General features: G+C 27.5%; 2 protein-coding genes across 2 annotated transcripts; both read right to left on the reverse strand.

Moving 5' to 3' along the window:
• Positions 1-1,366: 1,366 nt before the first annotated feature.
• Positions 1,367-1,822, reverse strand: LOC148206815 (putative invertase inhibitor). The gene has a single exon (XM_088108850.1). The coding sequence runs from the start codon at positions 1,820-1,822 to the stop codon at positions 1,367-1,369; it is 456 nt and encodes a 151-aa protein (XP_087964976.1).
• A 12,390-nt stretch (positions 1,823-14,212) lies between these two features.
• Positions 14,213-16,923, reverse strand: LOC124844557 (large ribosomal subunit protein eL15z). The gene is made up of 4 exons (XM_088104786.1): positions 16,088-16,923; positions 15,388-15,554; positions 14,740-14,937; positions 14,213-14,651 (listed from the first exon to the last, which is right to left on the reverse strand). Exons 1-4 carry the CDS (start codon positions 16,089-16,091, stop codon positions 14,406-14,408), a joined length of 615 nt encoding a protein of 204 aa, XP_087960912.1. The 5' UTR covers positions 16,092-16,923; the 3' UTR covers positions 14,213-14,405.
• Positions 16,924-18,160: the final 1,237 nt, after the last annotated feature.

Below are 18,160 nucleotides of genomic sequence, written 5' to 3' on the forward strand. Positions count from 1 at the left end.
GAGATTACGGAATGTTACCGTAAATGTAATGTTACAATATATAAATTATGAATTATCCAGTGTGAGATATTGGGATGTTACATTCAACATTCAAAGTATTTTTCTTTTCTAAATTTGAAATTCTACCTTTTCAAAACTTCTTCTAGAGCTTGATCAAATTTATGTTTTTTAAAATCCTTTTCCAATTTTTCATTTTTTTACAAGTACCATCTAGTTTTTCATATTCATCAAGCAGTTCTTGAAATGTATTATATAAATCAACATAATCGTAGTTTTAGCCAATGAGAGAGTTTTCATCGAGCCTGTTTCACTCTACTTTTCGATGCTAAATCACAATAAACACATTATTTAGTATGGTGCTATACATCTTATGGGACCGAAATGGAAATCATTGTAGGATCATGACAAAGTTGCAATACGTAGTTAAAGTAAGACAGGTCTTTAAATATGTGAAGCAATTTAATATGTGTTAATTAGAATATTAACATTTTATTTAAAGTACGAATGTTAATTATTGTTATATAAATGAAAAAATATATATGAACTAGTTTTCAATTTTAAAAAATAAAAACAAAGAAAGTTTTTAAAGAACGAAGTCAAAATTTACCTTTTTTTTTTTGAAAAAAAACATACTTAAGTTATAACAGTACAATAATTTATTTAATTAGCGTTGACAATGAATTTGTTAGTAAATCTAAATTACACTAGTGATCATTAGTATTGCATCAACCCATGATCAGATCGAATCCATGAATGCTTGTCCACTTCTATTCTTAACTTCCTTTAACATTCCAATATATAATAAATCAATACATTATAATTATATCATATATATAGAGAGAGAGAGAGGAATCATCATTAGTATTGCATCAACCCATGACCAGATCGAATCCATGAATGCTTGCCCACTTCTATTCTTAACTTCCTTTAACTTTTTTTTAAACATTCCAATAATAAACCAATACATTATAATATATATATATATATATATATATATATATATATATATATATATATATATAGTTTGTCAAAAGCAGAGCTAAAACATTGTTATGTTTAGTGTTTACACAGTTTTAATTCTTTCTTGGTAATCTTTCTGTTATTGTCAAATATTAATATACTATGAAGAAACCACTGGAATTTGTTGTCACGTAATGCATGCATGATTTTGTGAGATTTTATTACTGATCCACTACAGTTAATAAAATAAAAGAGAAAAAAAAATCGCATATATATAAAAAGAGAGATAAAAACGTAAAAGGAAAAAATCAAGACAGGAAGTAAAAGAGCGAAATAATAAATGATGGAACTAGATTAGTTTGTTTATTGAAGTATGAGGTACATGTGTTGAATATAAGAGTTTTGACTAGGAATGTTTGGACAAGATTTGGATGAGCACGAGAGGTATTACATTGAGTTTGAAGTAGGCGTTATTCTGGCTTGTTAAAGGAGACAGGTTTCTACCTTTGGGATCGTTGAATGAGCGTTGACAGATAAGTGGGGTATCTAAGGATTCACTCACTTTGATGCCAGCAGTGTCCAAATCCTTGGCCTTGAAAGCAACCACAGCAGCATCTAATTCCGACATCGTATCCTTGTAAGAATCAAAGCAACCTTTTAGGCTATCCTTCGTGCGTTCATCAAATCTCTTGTCGTTCAAGAGCTTCGAAATGAAGGAAAGCACGTTGGTTCCGTTGGATTTGAGTAACTGAATTGACTTCACCCAGTAATCTTCGACGTTGCTGCTTGGTGGCTGCCAATTAAAGAGGTGTGCAACACAGAAATCATAGCTCAAACCTTGGTCAAATTTCGACGCCTCCATGCAAGCTTCAGAGACAAGATTCGAGACACTTGAGCATTGAGAGAAAAAGATAGAGAAAATTATTATAAGGAAGGCCGAGAGTTTCATTCTTTTGGTTTCTGTTTGTGACAAATTGAAATTGAAATCTATGAAAAACCAAACTTAGATGTCAAAGGAATACAGTGATGCAATGCAAATTCCCTTTGCATATATATATAATGAGAAGGGAGATATCATTTTAAAAGTCGAGATAGCAGTGTTTATTTCATTCACGAGTAATAAAAGTTATCAGACAAAAATCTTTCCAACTTAAAAAAAGTCCACTTGAGAAATATTCTCTTACAAGCTTTCTATCTCCAGAAATATTTTTAATATATAACTTTCAAAGCTCTTAATTAATTGCTGCAAGTTACTAGATAAATTAATTAAATCAACTTCAAATCACTTTAAGGGAAAAAAAAAAGAGTTTATCAATTAGTAATTATTGTGTAACCGATCAAATAACACATGTTAACATTAATTTGATAAACATAACAAATAACAAAGAATAAAATGATAACAAAACAATTTTTTGTAATTTATTTTAAAAAAAGAGTAGAAAAATAATAAATGATAGTGTCAAATGATATACAATATTTATGTATGTGAAAGTATGACCTTTTAAATAAATAAATAAAAATTGATATATAATGCGTGGGATGTTGTTTTTTAAATAATTTATAAATGAATAATATATACTTCACATGTTTAAGGGTTTATTTAGATTACACAAGTATGTACGTACGGGTCTTTTTTTGTTTTATTAATGTGTTAAGAAAATTAATTCATTAATTTTATATTTAGAACAATCATTTATTTACATAATTATATTTAAGTGTTATAATTATATATAATTGTAAATATAATATTTTAAATAAGAGATTGATAATATAAAAAAATTAAATAATTAACTATGGATATTGTAATATTTAATATTAATTTATTTAAGTTAAAATAATGGATCATAGAAAGTATAACTAATAATATTAATACTAATAATTATAATAGAATATATTATACTATATGATCCAGTAAAAATAAATACAACACAAAAGTTGATATTAAAATGTAAACATGAAATATAATTCCTATTTAAAAAAAAATAGAGTAACTTAAATTTGAGATTAAATTTTGTAAACAAAAATACATACAAATATCAATAGACATTAATTCTATGATACGTGTATGCATACTTTTTTTTGTTTGAAATTATGCTTTTAATATGAATTTGATTGTGTTAAATTATAAAATTAACATAATAATTTCTTAATAATATGTTGTAAAATAATATTATTATATCATTAAAATTTACAAGTTTTAAATTATATATTGTATTAAAATAAAATACTATATATAAATCATTCTTAAAATAAAATATAAATATATACTATGAAACATGATCCCTACTAAATATACTTTATATCATTTTGTTTGAGCTTTGATAGCAAATAATCAGATTATAGAACATATTTATTGAATCATGTTTTGTGGTAAGTAAAAAGTTTTATTTTAATTTTTTTTTAAAAAGAAAATACACTGAATAAGCGAAATAAATATATTTTAAATTTTTTTATTAAAAAACTAATATAAATATAATTATATTAAATAAATATGGTTCTTATATAATTATATTTAAATATTATAATTATGTATAATTTTTATATATAATATTTAAATGAAAGATAATATGAAAAACAACAAAATTAATCAATTTTATTATAATCAATTGGTGAAAAAGAATATTGGCAATTTGGCATCGTCGTCAGTAGGATCAGAACAGAGTTCGCCTTCCTCTCTAGTTTTGTAAAGAAACGTAGGAAACTCAAAATTCTAGGTTTTTCATATATATATTTAATTAGCATTTCAATTATTACATTTAAATAAAAATTATAATAATTACTAATTTAAATTGTAACAATTTAAATAGAAATTTTAATAATTACTAATAATTAACAATATATATTATACGTTATTTTTTAAATTTACTAAAACAATTATATTTTAAAACTAAAATAATTATCTTACGAGTTTTATTTTTTAAGTACAACTTTTTAAATTTAACCTTTTTAATATTTTTTTAAAGTAAAATAATTATTTATAATAAAATTATTACTTATAAAATAAATAAAAATTATCTTAAAAGAATTATAAAAATTATTCATATTTTTTTTATAACAAAGAGTTTTTTTTGTTGTGTAGGCGGTTAATTATTAATAATTATTAGAGTTTCAATTTAAATTGTTACCGTTTTAATTAGTAATTATTACAATTTTTATTTAAATGTAATAATAGAAATCTTAATTTATATATAATTAATAATTACTATAATTTTCATTTAAATGTAATAATAGAAATGTTAATTTGTATAAAATTAGTAATTATTACAATTTCCAAAATATAATAATAAAAATGTTAATTTATATATAATAGTAATTATGACAGTTTCCATTTAAATGTATAATAAAAATGTTAATTTGTATATAATTAATAATTTAAATGGTAACCATTTAAATGAAAATTCTAATAATGTTAGTTTAAACGGTAACAATGTAATAATTGAAATGCTAATTTAATTGGTAACAATTTAAATGAAAAATCTAATAATTACTAATAATTAACAAACATGGCCTTAAAAACAAAAAATACTCTTTATTTTAACACTAAAATCGTCTGGTAATCGATTATCATAGGCTTGTAATTGATTATCAGTTAGAAGGTTTATTAGTCGATTATTCCTTTACATGAGTTCAACCTCCTGTAATCAATTAGAAGGTCTATTAATCGATTATTAAGGCTTGAAATTGTTTTAGGAGTGTACGACTTCACCTATGGTTCATGTATCAAGGTGAAGTCGTGAAGGAGACACAACTTCTTCAATTGAAGTCGTTTGGACCTCTCATGACTTATCTAAATGTGTAATTTTTAAAAAAATTTCCTATATCCATAAAATATTTTTCAAAATTGTCTATATATGTGAAAAAACTCAAAATTCTTCTTTGCTGTTGTGGTAATGATGGAGAGTCGGAGGTGAACCGCTCATTGGTGTGTGATTATTTCTCTTGATTTTTTTCCTCAGAAATAAAGAATGATGAAACAAATCTCCAAAGAGATGGGAAAGGAAAAAAAAGACGAAACAACTTAGGTACAGGATTTTGAAATCGCCATAATGATTTTGATATACCCAAACTAATATTAATTCAAAAATAATATTATTAATAATACTAATAATAATTATAATATTAATACTAATAATGCTAACACTAATAATAATAATAATAATAATTTTACCACTAAGAATAATAATAATAATAATAATATTAATAAAATAACAACAATAATAATAATACTTATATACTACTATTACTAATAATAATAATACAATTATATGAACAATAACACTAATAATAATAACAATAATATTACTACTACTAATAATAAAAATAAAAATAATACTAATATTAATAAAAATAAAAATAATACTAATAAAAATAAAAATAATACTAATACTAATAAAAATAAAAATAAAATAATAATAATATGAAAGGTACAATGTGAAAGGTTTTAAAGATAATGTTTAATGTCACAGAATTACATAAGAGGTAAAATAGAAACTTAATGCTACCTGAAGAACCAGATTCAATATTAATTAATTATGTAAATGTGCAGTCAACCAAGTCTAAGCATTGAAAATAAAATAGCCGTACTTAAACCACAATGTGCATAAATGTGAGTAAAATCCTGTAAACAAGTGGTGACTCTTTATCTGCATGTTTCGTCAGAAGTATTTTTAAAAATCTAATTACTTTTTAAGTTTTTTTTTAAGTGGGTTAAGAACTTATTATATTCCAGAATAAATTAAAACAAAAGTACATTACAATGTAACAATCAATTAAGAGAATTATATGACACCAGAAAGGTTGTAAGAAGGAAAATATGTTTTATAAAGAGCATCTTTTCGGTACACAGAATTATAGCATACCACTATTTGTACAAACCCAATCATCTAAAGCATGTATTCATGGAATAAGAATAAGAGCTGTGATTACTAAATGCTATAAGAAATCAAATTAGTCAACCATTTAATAGTAGTTTAACTATGGCTGGAGCCACATCCAGCAACTTGTGCATAATGACTAATAAAAATTTAAATCACATTTCATCAAAAGCAGTTTTATGATTTTAGTTTGAGCATCACAAGCAAAAGCTCTCACTTGCTGCACCAAGTCCTTTATTGGGCAACTAATCCAAATTTGTTCCATTCAAAATAGAAATATCAAGTTTCAGTCTCAGCGGTTTCTACAAATTATAAATTTCAAATCTAGAGACGACTTAGCCCACATTATGTGTCCAATTCAATAGTGTTATGTATGGCCAACTCTATAGCGTCTAAGCATGACCAACTCTATAGTGTTTATATATGGACAATATAGACGATTATATGACGTTTATTTATGAGTGATTATAGTATCTTTAGGTTTTGTGTCGTAGTATGTTGGGAAGTTTGGACAATCTTAGTGTCTTTAAGAATGTGTTTACTTGAATGGATGAATTTGAAACAAAGAATAAATTGAAAGTTTTTTTTTAAATTTAAAGGTGATTGAAAATGAATTTGAAAATAAGTTTATGAAAATTTATATAAAATTTATATAAAATTTAAAGATTATAAAAATAATATAAAATAGTATTTATTATTAACGCATTTATTGTTAAGAAAATTTAAGAAGGGAAAAAAATTTAAATTAATAAAAAAATTAAAATAAATTTTGACATAAGGTAATAATCACGAGAATAGATATGTTTCTTAAATAATTTTGGCAACTAAAAACAATGGCATATGCAAATTAGTTGAGTGGAATTTAAAGGAAGGGAACTACTAATAAATATTAAAAATAAAATATATCACAATCATTATTTTTAAGTGATAAAATTAATAGTAATAAATATCACAATTATAATCTATATCTATATATAAAATAGATTCTCCTTTTTTTTGTCCACATTTATTTTTCCTCCCTTTAAACAATTTTTTTAAAATTAAAATTATTATTTTATTAATTTTATTCTTTAAGCGACCGTTTCTTTAAATTTAAACGGTTTTTTCAATGTAACCATTTTTTTTAAACTAAATCATTTTTTTAATTATAAAACTACCTACAAAATAAATAAAAACTATTTACAATAAAATTTTAAAAATTATTTATATTTAATTTTATAATTATAACTATATATATAATAATAATAATTTTATTACTTTTTATTATCATAAAAAAATGACTTGTAGAGCATATGTTTTTCACTGATAATACTATAAAATAAATACATTTAAAAGAAAACTAGTCATCATCATGCTGTTATGTTGAGAAGGGAAAGGTATAATTTGTATTTGAGGAGGTGGTACTAATTAAGATGAGTGACTAAGTGAAAATATTCAACATAAATTCATATACCCTCTAAATAAATAATGTGACTCTCTTTTTCATCAAATAACATGTCTTTCAATTTCTTATCTTCTTCCGCTAAGTTGGAAACAAAATGTTTCATGTTTCATATGTCTTTCATGTGTCTTATGATGAGCCTCAATAAATAATAAGATTTGCATAGTTATCCCAAGAAATAAAAGAGAGATTTTAGGGAAAATGAGACATAATATGAATATGAAGTAATGAATTAAAAACTTGAAGTGATAGAAGATAATATAATTTTACAGCACTTTTGGACCTTATAAAAGATACACACATGCATAAATTTTGGTAGTTTTATGGGGTCTTTTGGAGAAGACCTCCACATGTAGGAATGATATTCGTCTCTTGTTTGTAAATTAAGATAATCAAGTTAACTACATTTCTAAATGGAATGAAAAAATTAAAGTGTATTCTTTTAAAATGCAATGATGCAAAGATTAATCCTTTGGCATCCAAAGAATAATCAATTATGTTATGGACACTATTAGTCTTTGATTTGTCTTACCAATCTTGGTTGTTCCATTTTTTTTTTATCTATTGTCTCATTCCATTATAAATCAAAGCTCTCGTATCACCATCTTACCAAACTTTATACATAGCATTTTTAGAAGCCTCTCAAGATTTTATGTTCATATATTCTTCTACATCGTGCATAATGTGTAAGAACTTACTTGTATTTTCTCCATATACAAATATCCAACCTTATTATTACATGTGGAAGATTGTTAAAGTAGTCATCTTAAAAGTTGAATTTAGTAAAAGTGATGATTAAAAGAGGAATTCTTCAACTCACATCTATTGTAGAAACTAATAATAGTACGAAAAATAATTTTTTGAGACGTTTAGAATTATTGTCCTTAAGTATTTATCTGCAGTGTAATGTGTAAGTCCTCCAAAATACAATGGAACTTTTTGAAAAAAGTTCAAAGATCGCATAACTAACAAGTAATTTTTATGAAAAAAAAAGTGAAACTTAGGATACAAAAGAGCATAAGGGAAGAAAGAAGAAAATAAAGAGAAAAAGCTCGTGAAAACTCTAAAGAGAGTTCAATTAGTGTCACTGTACTAAAGATAGAGAACTCATCTATTATTCCGTGTCTTTGGAATAATACATCAACTCTATTTATAAAGTGGAAAAGTAAAAAAAAGTCAGCTCAAATCCAAAACCCTCGTAAAGAATCATGAGATTTGCGAGGTAGTGAAATTATTCGGGAGCACGAAAAATGTCGTGACTTGTAAATCAGGGTTTTGACTACAACAAATGCAACATTCTATCGTTGTTTATGAAACCGTGAAACAAACATAACTATGAATAATAAAGAAATTTTACAACAAATTTTATAACATCTTCACATTTGGGTCTCTTCATAAGTTTTTCAACTACTTTCAATTTTTTTTTTATTATTTAGAAAATGTGAGGTGGTGGATCACACCAATAAAAAGATAAAAGATAAACAACTTATACAAATTTAAAATAAATATAATAAGTAATTTGTTGTTGCTTGCATATTTTGTTGATTAGATATAGACATGTTTATATAAAAAGCAGAATTTGAAGTAATAATGGTGAGGTGCATATAAGAAGACGTAAAATGAATATGTATAGAAGTAGTATGAAATGAGGTATAAATTCATAATTGAAATACGAAATATGCGCTTAGGGATTGTGCTACCTCTATATCCCTACATTCCTCTACTAATTCTCTCCTTCTAATTAGCATATTATAATGTAATTTCTAAGCATTGTTGACGATAATGCATGACAAAGTGAGAAAAAAAAAAGGAAAAAACACAAAGTTATCATAAAATTGAATAAAAAGAATGTTATTACATAATATTAATATGTGTTGATAATAATTATTTCAAAACTGACTTCTTAAATATGATAATTCTAATATAATTCTTAATTACAATTTCTTTTTAAATATAAAAATATTATCAAATCGCTCTCAATTATAGATTCTCCGTATTTAAATCTTTAAAGACATTTTTAATATTAATGTATATATAATTATACGTTACTTTTAGTATCTTTATTGTATATTATAGGTTTATTATATTAATATAATTTTCAATATGATGCGAACTCATATTAGTATTTAAATATGGATATGTTTATATATAATACTGCATAATTATTTTTATTAAAAGAAATCTCTATAATTTGTTTTTATATGAGATTTTAATGAATTATTTAATATATTTTTAATGATTACAATATTACTGTATTTTTAAATTAGAATTGTAATTTATTCAATTTTTTAAAACTAGTTAATCAAATGAATTTTTTTTAAAAAGGTTAACTATACTAAAACATTTAACATAAGTTATCAATTTATAATATCTTAACTTTAATATTTATGTAATTAATATATATTTGTTGTATGCAAAATAAATTACATATTTTATTTTAAAATATGATTATTTAATTAAAAGAACTGTAATATATTTTTTATATTGTGAATGCACTCAGTAATATTTTATTTTATATTTTGTTATAGTAAGTTTTAACTAGAGTATACCCAAACATTATAATTAGAGTAAGGATAAAAATCCAATAGTAAATGCTTTCCCATTTCTTTTCTCGCCTATTATTCTTACTAAATCTAGTATCTTGGCAAGGGTGAGGCTAATTTTATTCATAAAATATTGATTTGTAGTCAATTATCTTTAATATTACCTAAAATATTCAAAAACCCTTTGAGAATGTATGAGAAATTCACGCGCTCCACTTTTCCCAAAAATATGAAATTTGTGAAATACACTTCTTCTATGAGAAATATATAAATTCATGAGACATAATTAATAATGAATGAAATTAACTGTTTTCAAAAGATTTATTAAGAACAATAGAATAAAATAATATAACACTGATAATTAAAAAATTAATATTTGACTATAAATTGAATATTTTCTTTACTTCATTTTTTAAAATAAATTAAATTACATCATATGTCACGAAACATAAAAATGAAAAAATATTTATTTATATGATTAATAGTTGATTAAGAAAAGATCTTTATACTTTCTTTTTTCAAAGTTTATGAGTTATAACATTATTATTATTATAATAATTATTATTTAATTTATGATATAACAGGTCATATTTGTAATTAATAACATCTGGGATAACACCAAATACAAAACTATCCACCAAAGACATGATCACTTTACTTCTTATATATATGTTCTTAGCTTTTCATTGAAAAATATGTTGTTATGACTTGATTTTGGATGTTCTATTATAATTTCATTTTATTTGATTTAATGTTTCTTTCTCTTATTTTAACTTTATTACAATTGACTAACAAAAAAAATATTTTTGCTATTAAAATGTTAAAAAATTATTATTATACGCGTTACATACGGATTTGGTGACATAAAAGATTACTTAAACATTATATATGCGTCATTTCCGTAGATTATTAATCCATTTCACGTGTAGAATTACTCAATTTACATACAAATAAATTTAATAGATAATTTTCGCATTTGTTATATATAAACATATTTTGTTTGTAAATTTATTGACAGTTACATGAAGAGTAAATTTATGTATGGAATAATAATTATTTACCATTATTTATGGATTATATTTTATCTTTCATTATTTTTTGTATAAAATTACATAGGCATAAAATTTGAATGATTGAGAGTTTCTTATCTTTTTGAATGTACCTTGTAAAAACACTTTCAGGATTAAAGATACTCTTGGAGAATGACATTTTTGTGTCTATCTTTAGCCTAGAAGCACTTCTAAAAAGAATAATCAAACTTCGTATGTCTTTTATGCCTCCGTGTAGAGAATAAAAAACAATGTTTTTCCTTTCCAAACATACATGCAAACATAATGGTAATGATAAAGGTGAATTGTGAAGGTCCATATGAATAATTTAGGATGTTGCTCCCTCCACCACCACCAATGCTTTCTGCACCTCCTCAAACCTTTTCAAAAAAAATTTAATTACAAAAACACCCATTTTTTCTTTAATCATATTTATTTACTTTCGAGTTAGTCCCGCCCCTTCCCCCAATTCTCCCAACTTTCACTTTTTCAAATTCGTTTGTTCTCATCCCAACTCTCACTTCCAGATCCCTTCTTTCCATCTCCCAACTCTCACTTTCTTCATATCGGTTTCCACTTCTTGATCTCCATTTTGGTTTTGATTGGTGACAAAGATGGTATTTGAAAGATGAAGATATACTTGGATATAGCCTTTAGTTATAATCAGGGACAAATGTAGAAACAAGTTAGGGAATGAGTCAATAATGGACAAACTTTAGTATATATAATTATATTTTTAAATATGTAAGTTTACATATATATATATATATATATATATATATATATATATATATATGTTTTTTTTTAAATTAGGCTATACATGTACAATTATTTAACAACAAAATTGAGTGGGTGGGGTTGCTTACCAAACCTTGGAACTCAGCACGTTGCTAAAACATCGTAGAGTGTGTTTGGGCTTACCATTATATGAATTCCTTCTTGCATATTTCTTTTATCTTTTGTGTAAATGTGGTATAAGTGTAGGCTTTTTAACTACTTATAATTCTATTTTGTTCAGTAAGTATGAAGAAAGAATAGATAAACAATGGCAGGAGCAGAAGCAAGGGCTCTGTGGCAGAGAACTGCAAATCGTTGCTTTGTCCAAGAAGATGCGAAGAGAGCTCCCCAGTTGGCTTGTTGACAATCTTCATGTGCAACATCAAAAGTGGTTGATATTGCGCCTGCCAAATACAGCAGATGAATCTGATTATACTGCAGTTAATGTTACCCATTTTAACAGGAAATCATTAGTTTCTAATCTGTCACCAGACTCTAGGTGGTGGTTGCATTTGCAGCCTAATTATGGGTGCCAAAAGGGTCTAACATATGAACAGGAAATGCATTAGGTTGAAATTAAACGGATTAAGTTGGAATTAAACGGATTTCAACATTCATAAACGGATGTCGACATCCGTTTGTCCTTTAACGGATAATGATATCCGTTTAAGAATACAACCATATTCATGTTCGTTTAAGTATTATTAAATGGTAAAAATGGAATGGAGAGGTGGAGAGAGCATTTTGTAGTGATGAAGGAAGTAACACCCTGAGAATAAACAACATTGGTTGGCGCTAAATTAACTTTTTGCTAGCATTGCTCTTTCTTCTGTCCATATAAGTCTCAACTTACCTTACTCTTCCTGTTTCTGAAATCTCATCCATTTCGCATTTTTTTTTAGCACAAGTTTTTAGCAGTTAAGCTAGAAAATATGTTGATTTAAAATTTTAATTTGACTCTTTCTAGAAAATTAGATACTCTTTCTAAATAAGTCTTTTTATTTAGTAAAGTAATATCAGTGAGACTCTGTGACACTTGACACAGAATCAGAATGAGAGGAAATTAAACACTTTAGAAATCAAAATTACAGACCCGAACGAATTCTAATTCATACTCAATATATTTTGTCCAAAGTGGCTTGAATTGAGACATTGCAATGTATACATACATATACACATATTCAAACAATACATATTTCATTTCAAGAAATAAAGCTTTAGTTGCTTAATTAATAAATTTATCTTATAAATTCGTAAAAGTTTACTTTACATTAAAAAAATATAAATAACATCCTTCCTAATTCAAATAAAATAATAAAATTATAGAAATTGAAATACATAAATTTATAAAAATATTATTCATAAAAATATAATATAAAACATAAATTGAAATTTCAAATTCTCTGTACCTAATCTTCTGATTCTCTAACAAATCTCTAATATATGCACAGTAATTTTTATTATAATATGAAGACTTTATTTATATAATAAAATACTTTATAATAAAAACATACAGTCTCATGATAAGCAGTGGCACCATTAATATAATAAAATATTCAAGACTCCCATCTCTTGATGAAATTTAATCACGTTCACAGACTTTAATCAAATTAAAAATATATAATTTTATAGTAAAAGTTTTTTAGCACAGCTCGGGGCTTTTGAGTGATAACTTATAATCACATCTTAAAAGCAACCATAACTCCAGTAGAAGCATAACTTCATAACTCCAGAAGGCCTTTGAAACGAAAACTGTTTTACTCACCACCACAGCGACGCCACACAACAACTACGGCAAGTCGACGATCACGAGCCAGGCTAACGAGGATCACAAAACGTAACGTTGATTGCTACTAACTAGGCCATCGAAGCACAATCACAAGACCCAAAAAGGCTACAAACGGAACGCAGACAACGAAAACCTAATCAGATAATTATATACTAATATGAAGGAAATCTTCTTTGTTTACCTTTTTAAACTCGTGATTTTATACAATTTTAACGAGTTCACTCAGAAGGTCAGCATAAAGTGGTCCAACTTAATGAGTTAACTCGAGTTTGATAACATAATTATTATCAAATCAATATACAAAGAAATCTTCCATCTTTTTCGGCCATTGAGTTCTGTAATGAAAATTTAGCATACACAGATAAACTCAACACAATCGTTTCATAAAAATCTAAAACATTAAAATCGGAGTAAAGATACAAAGTATATAAACTGAAATTACATGGATTATAGACAATCCTATCAAAATTAAAATTTGTATTAAATATATTCCGAGGCTATAGCCTATCAATGACACTATTATAATAATTAATAACTCAAAAAAAAGTATGCATTAAAAAATAGCGCATTTACAGGTTAACTATTGCAAGAGTACAGGAAGCAATAGCAGACAAATATGTTAAAACATAAGTTTTTCCAACTCAGAAAAAAAGCGTTCCACGGTTATGATTTTATTTTTTTTCATCTCAGTCATAGCTCACGGTAAAATTGCCAACACCAAACAAAAACATAAACGAACTCCAAAAGTAATCATAGCACGAGAACTGCAAAGATGTAGGTACCACAAAATCAATAACAAACAATACTAACAAATAGCAAAAATCTGACATCATTAATCTCTCCAGTTTAGCTACTAAAACGGGGTTCGGGGTTAAAAAAAGATGAAGCGTTCAAAACTGATAATTTCCTATAGTCTTATAATGCACTCCAAATTTTCAGAAAATGAAGCAAGATAACAATACAGTAATAAAATCAGCGGTAACGACGAAGAGAAAGGGTGTTGTTTCGCTTCCAGGTTGCCCTGCGTGATGGACGGTTTTTGTGGTATAGATGTCCTCTGCCACGTAAACCCCTGTTACTTTTCCCAGCAGAAGTGAGGCCACGAAGTTCCCTGTGCTTATGGACTGGATTGCAGAGCCAGTTAATTCTTGGATCATTTCTTACAGCACTGTGGGCAACATCCACCAGAATGATCTCAAAATATTTGTAGGTTGAGTCCTGTAACACAGGAACAGCATCACAATAACCAATCAGCAACCTATAAGCAGCTTCCACTTTACACGAATGGAATAATATGTTAACTAACCTCATTCACCCAGTAAGAATTGAGGACCCTGAGGCCACCCAACTTCCTTCCAGCTCGCTCTTCAGCAACGGACCTCTTGCTGCGTTGAAACTTCAATTGAGTAACACCTTGGTTGGTTGGCTTACCGTAAACAATACCTTTGGGAACTGGTCTCTTCCTGCCACCCCTCCTAACACGCACACGGTAAACCACATAACCCTGGAATAACACCAATACTATAATCACAATCACAATTCAAGCGAAGCAGGCTGAGGCAGCTCCACTAAATGGACTGGCCTAGATGATAGTAATGAAAAAAGGTCTATGCCGCACGGTAGAAAAAATCTATGTACTATTTAAGTAACAATTAATGTAAAAAACGAAAACTACAATTGGCAAGAAGAAAAACAACTGCGTCAGATGACCAAAAAATATGGCATTGGTAAATATGCATCAGATCATTGGTAAATATGGCAGTTCAACAACAAAAAAATATAAATTCATCCAGACAACTTTTTCAATATAGGCACATCGTGTTCTATAACTTCTTCGAAATTTACCCCACAATTTTGTAACCATCCAGTTAAAAATGTCGTTTATTTATTGATAAACGATTCCATGTTTCCCAATGAAAAAATGAACAGAAAGAAAACATATACAGATTTCCACCTGCTTGGCCTTATAACCCAAGCGGCGAGCCTTGTCTGGGCGAGTAGGCCTTGTCAGACGAACAATTGATGGTTGTTGGCGGTATTCCCAACACCTCACCCGCTGCAAGAATCTCATAACATCAGACTGCTTCTTGCGCCAAAGCTCGGAGACATATTTGTAGGCACCTATTGCAACATAAAAGAACACAACTCAACAATTGGAACACGCCAAAAGCGGAAACGCACTTGTCTACCAAATGCTATGAGACAAGCTAATCAGCATAACCCACAAACATAAGCCTTAAAGAACCAAATAAGAACAGAAAGCAAATCTCCACACAAAAACATGAACCAAACACACATTATTAATCATTCATTCCATCGAGGTCGATGACGGAAAAGTTAAGTCTAAAATTGTCAATTATCACCAATGTATAGCATCATAGAATATAAAATCTAGTCAGTCCAATTAATCAAAATTATATCAACACCAAACCAAACCAAAAATGAAAAGGAAACACAAGCATTCGTAACCCTCAAAAAAAATAGCGCATTCCTATCATATCCGGAAAACTTCCAAGAAGGAATGAGAGAAGGACCATTTTCACTTTCACATACACGACCGTCACAGTGAAAACTATGAACAGAGATTCACATTGAAAACAGCACATCGAACGGACACATTAACAAAGGGAGAAGAGATAGGAAGAAAAAAATACCCATCGTGCGAAGCGCGCAGTCGCAGTAGCAAAGTGCTAGGGTTTGGGTTCCTCGTACACCACCTCCTTAAGCCAATGCGACAAAAGAAGAAAAGAAAAGAGGACTTGTAATTCCAGAGACAAATATTCATTCGAAGAAAAAAATTTATGATAGTAAAAGGATAGAATTCGGAAAAAAAATTTTGCAGATATTCCAAAGAAGAAATATTAGATTAACTAAAAATAAAAAATCACATTCTTTTTTTCAATTTTTAATGAAAAAAATATACATAGATATCTTTCTATATATCATTTGTATTCTGAAAATCCAGCTACAACTTTTTCTTGAATCAACAAAAAAATTTTTAAATAAATGGCTTTACGATAATGAACCAACTATAGAAAGAACTTATAAAACAAATCAAAGTATAATTCCCTTTATTTTAAAATTACACAAAAACTTTAATAATAGGAATGCGAATTCCCATAATTATTTTGATGTCTCCTTTTTGTCACAACCATATGTATTTTTAAATTTGTTACAAACCCGAATTCTTAACATAAACATATATAAGTTAAGACTTGTTTTTCAATATCATAAAAAATTTTTTTTTCTTAAAAATGAAATAAAGGATTCTTTTTTTGGAGCACAAGGAATAGTTCATTCTAAAAGAAAACAAAATAACCTGCTCAATTCTAAACTAAATCAATGGACAAATTGGTTAAAGAATCATTATTATCAATATGACTTATCTAACAGTAGCTGGTCCAAATTAGTATCACAAAAATGGAGAAATAGAATCACTAAATGTGGTATAGCTAAAAATAAAAATTTAACCAAATGGGATTCATATGGAAAAGCCATTAATTGTAACATCCAAAAATTCACCCTTTAAAATTCAAAATTTTAAATGTTGTAATAATACATTTACGGTAACACCCCGTAACCTCATACTTGAATCTATATATAAGATTTAAGCTCAGAGTTGACTACAAAGATAATATTGAATCCTTCTAATTTGTTCTTCCATCTCTTCCTTCCTTTGCACATGATCACGCGACAATCCTTCATCTGCTCCCGTATAACAATTACGTTATACGATCATCGCAAAAAGATTTTCCGGCACAAACAAACAAGTAAGGGTGAGCTAACATACAACACAACAGTTATAAAACATGCATAAATGCTTTGATATAAACATCATATAAAATTTATGTCAGACATCCTCATTTACCATCATACCACAATTCCTACTAGACACTCATCCGGATGATACGTTGATGAGCGGTCACGGGAGGTTATGCACTTGTGATGACTTCAAATTTTTCTTACAAATACACTTTCAAAATACTCCATACCATTCACAAGGTTAGTCCCCTCACTATGTCCAAAACCGGCACATAGACCAGGACCTCCTGCTCCTCTCACCACATAATTCATCCTTCTCTACTTGAGACTGGATGAAATATTAGAGTATCAGGATAACCTCCAACTACGGGACCCTCAACATCAACATATACACTAATACAATAACATTTCAGAATCTCTCCATGAGATTCATACCATACTCATATTTCTCAATTCACATTATATAATTACAAAACCTCTCCACAATCTCATATCAACATCATAAAATGCATTCCTTACAGTTATTATCACATCTCATGCATTCACACATATCACATTACAGCATATATTCCAACCTTTATACATTTAATTCCATTCAAATTCAGAATCTAACACTATTTGTATAATACATTTGAACGAGCACTATTCATCGAATCAACTGAACGAACGCTACAGGATGAACGCTAATGGCCGAACGCTACTGACAACGCTACTGGACGAACGCTAATGGCCGAACGCTACTGACAACGCTACTGGGCGAACGCTACAGAACAACACTAATGGTCGAACGCTACTTGCTGAACGTTACATGGACGGACGCTCTGAGACCGAACGCTATCTGCCGAACGCCATCTATCGAACACTATTTGATTGGGTCATACTTGGAACAACGCTAGGGAATCATGTACTATTGAACCGAACGCTAAAACTCCGAACCTTGACCGAACAGTCATAGAACAAACACT

The sequence above is a fragment of the Vigna umbellata genome, chromosome 1, assembly GCF_029865625.1.
Source record: "Vigna umbellata cultivar VRB3 chromosome 1, Vumbellata_1.0, whole genome shotgun sequence".
NCBI classification, from domain to species: Eukaryota; Viridiplantae; Streptophyta; class Magnoliopsida; order Fabales; family Fabaceae; genus Vigna; species Vigna umbellata.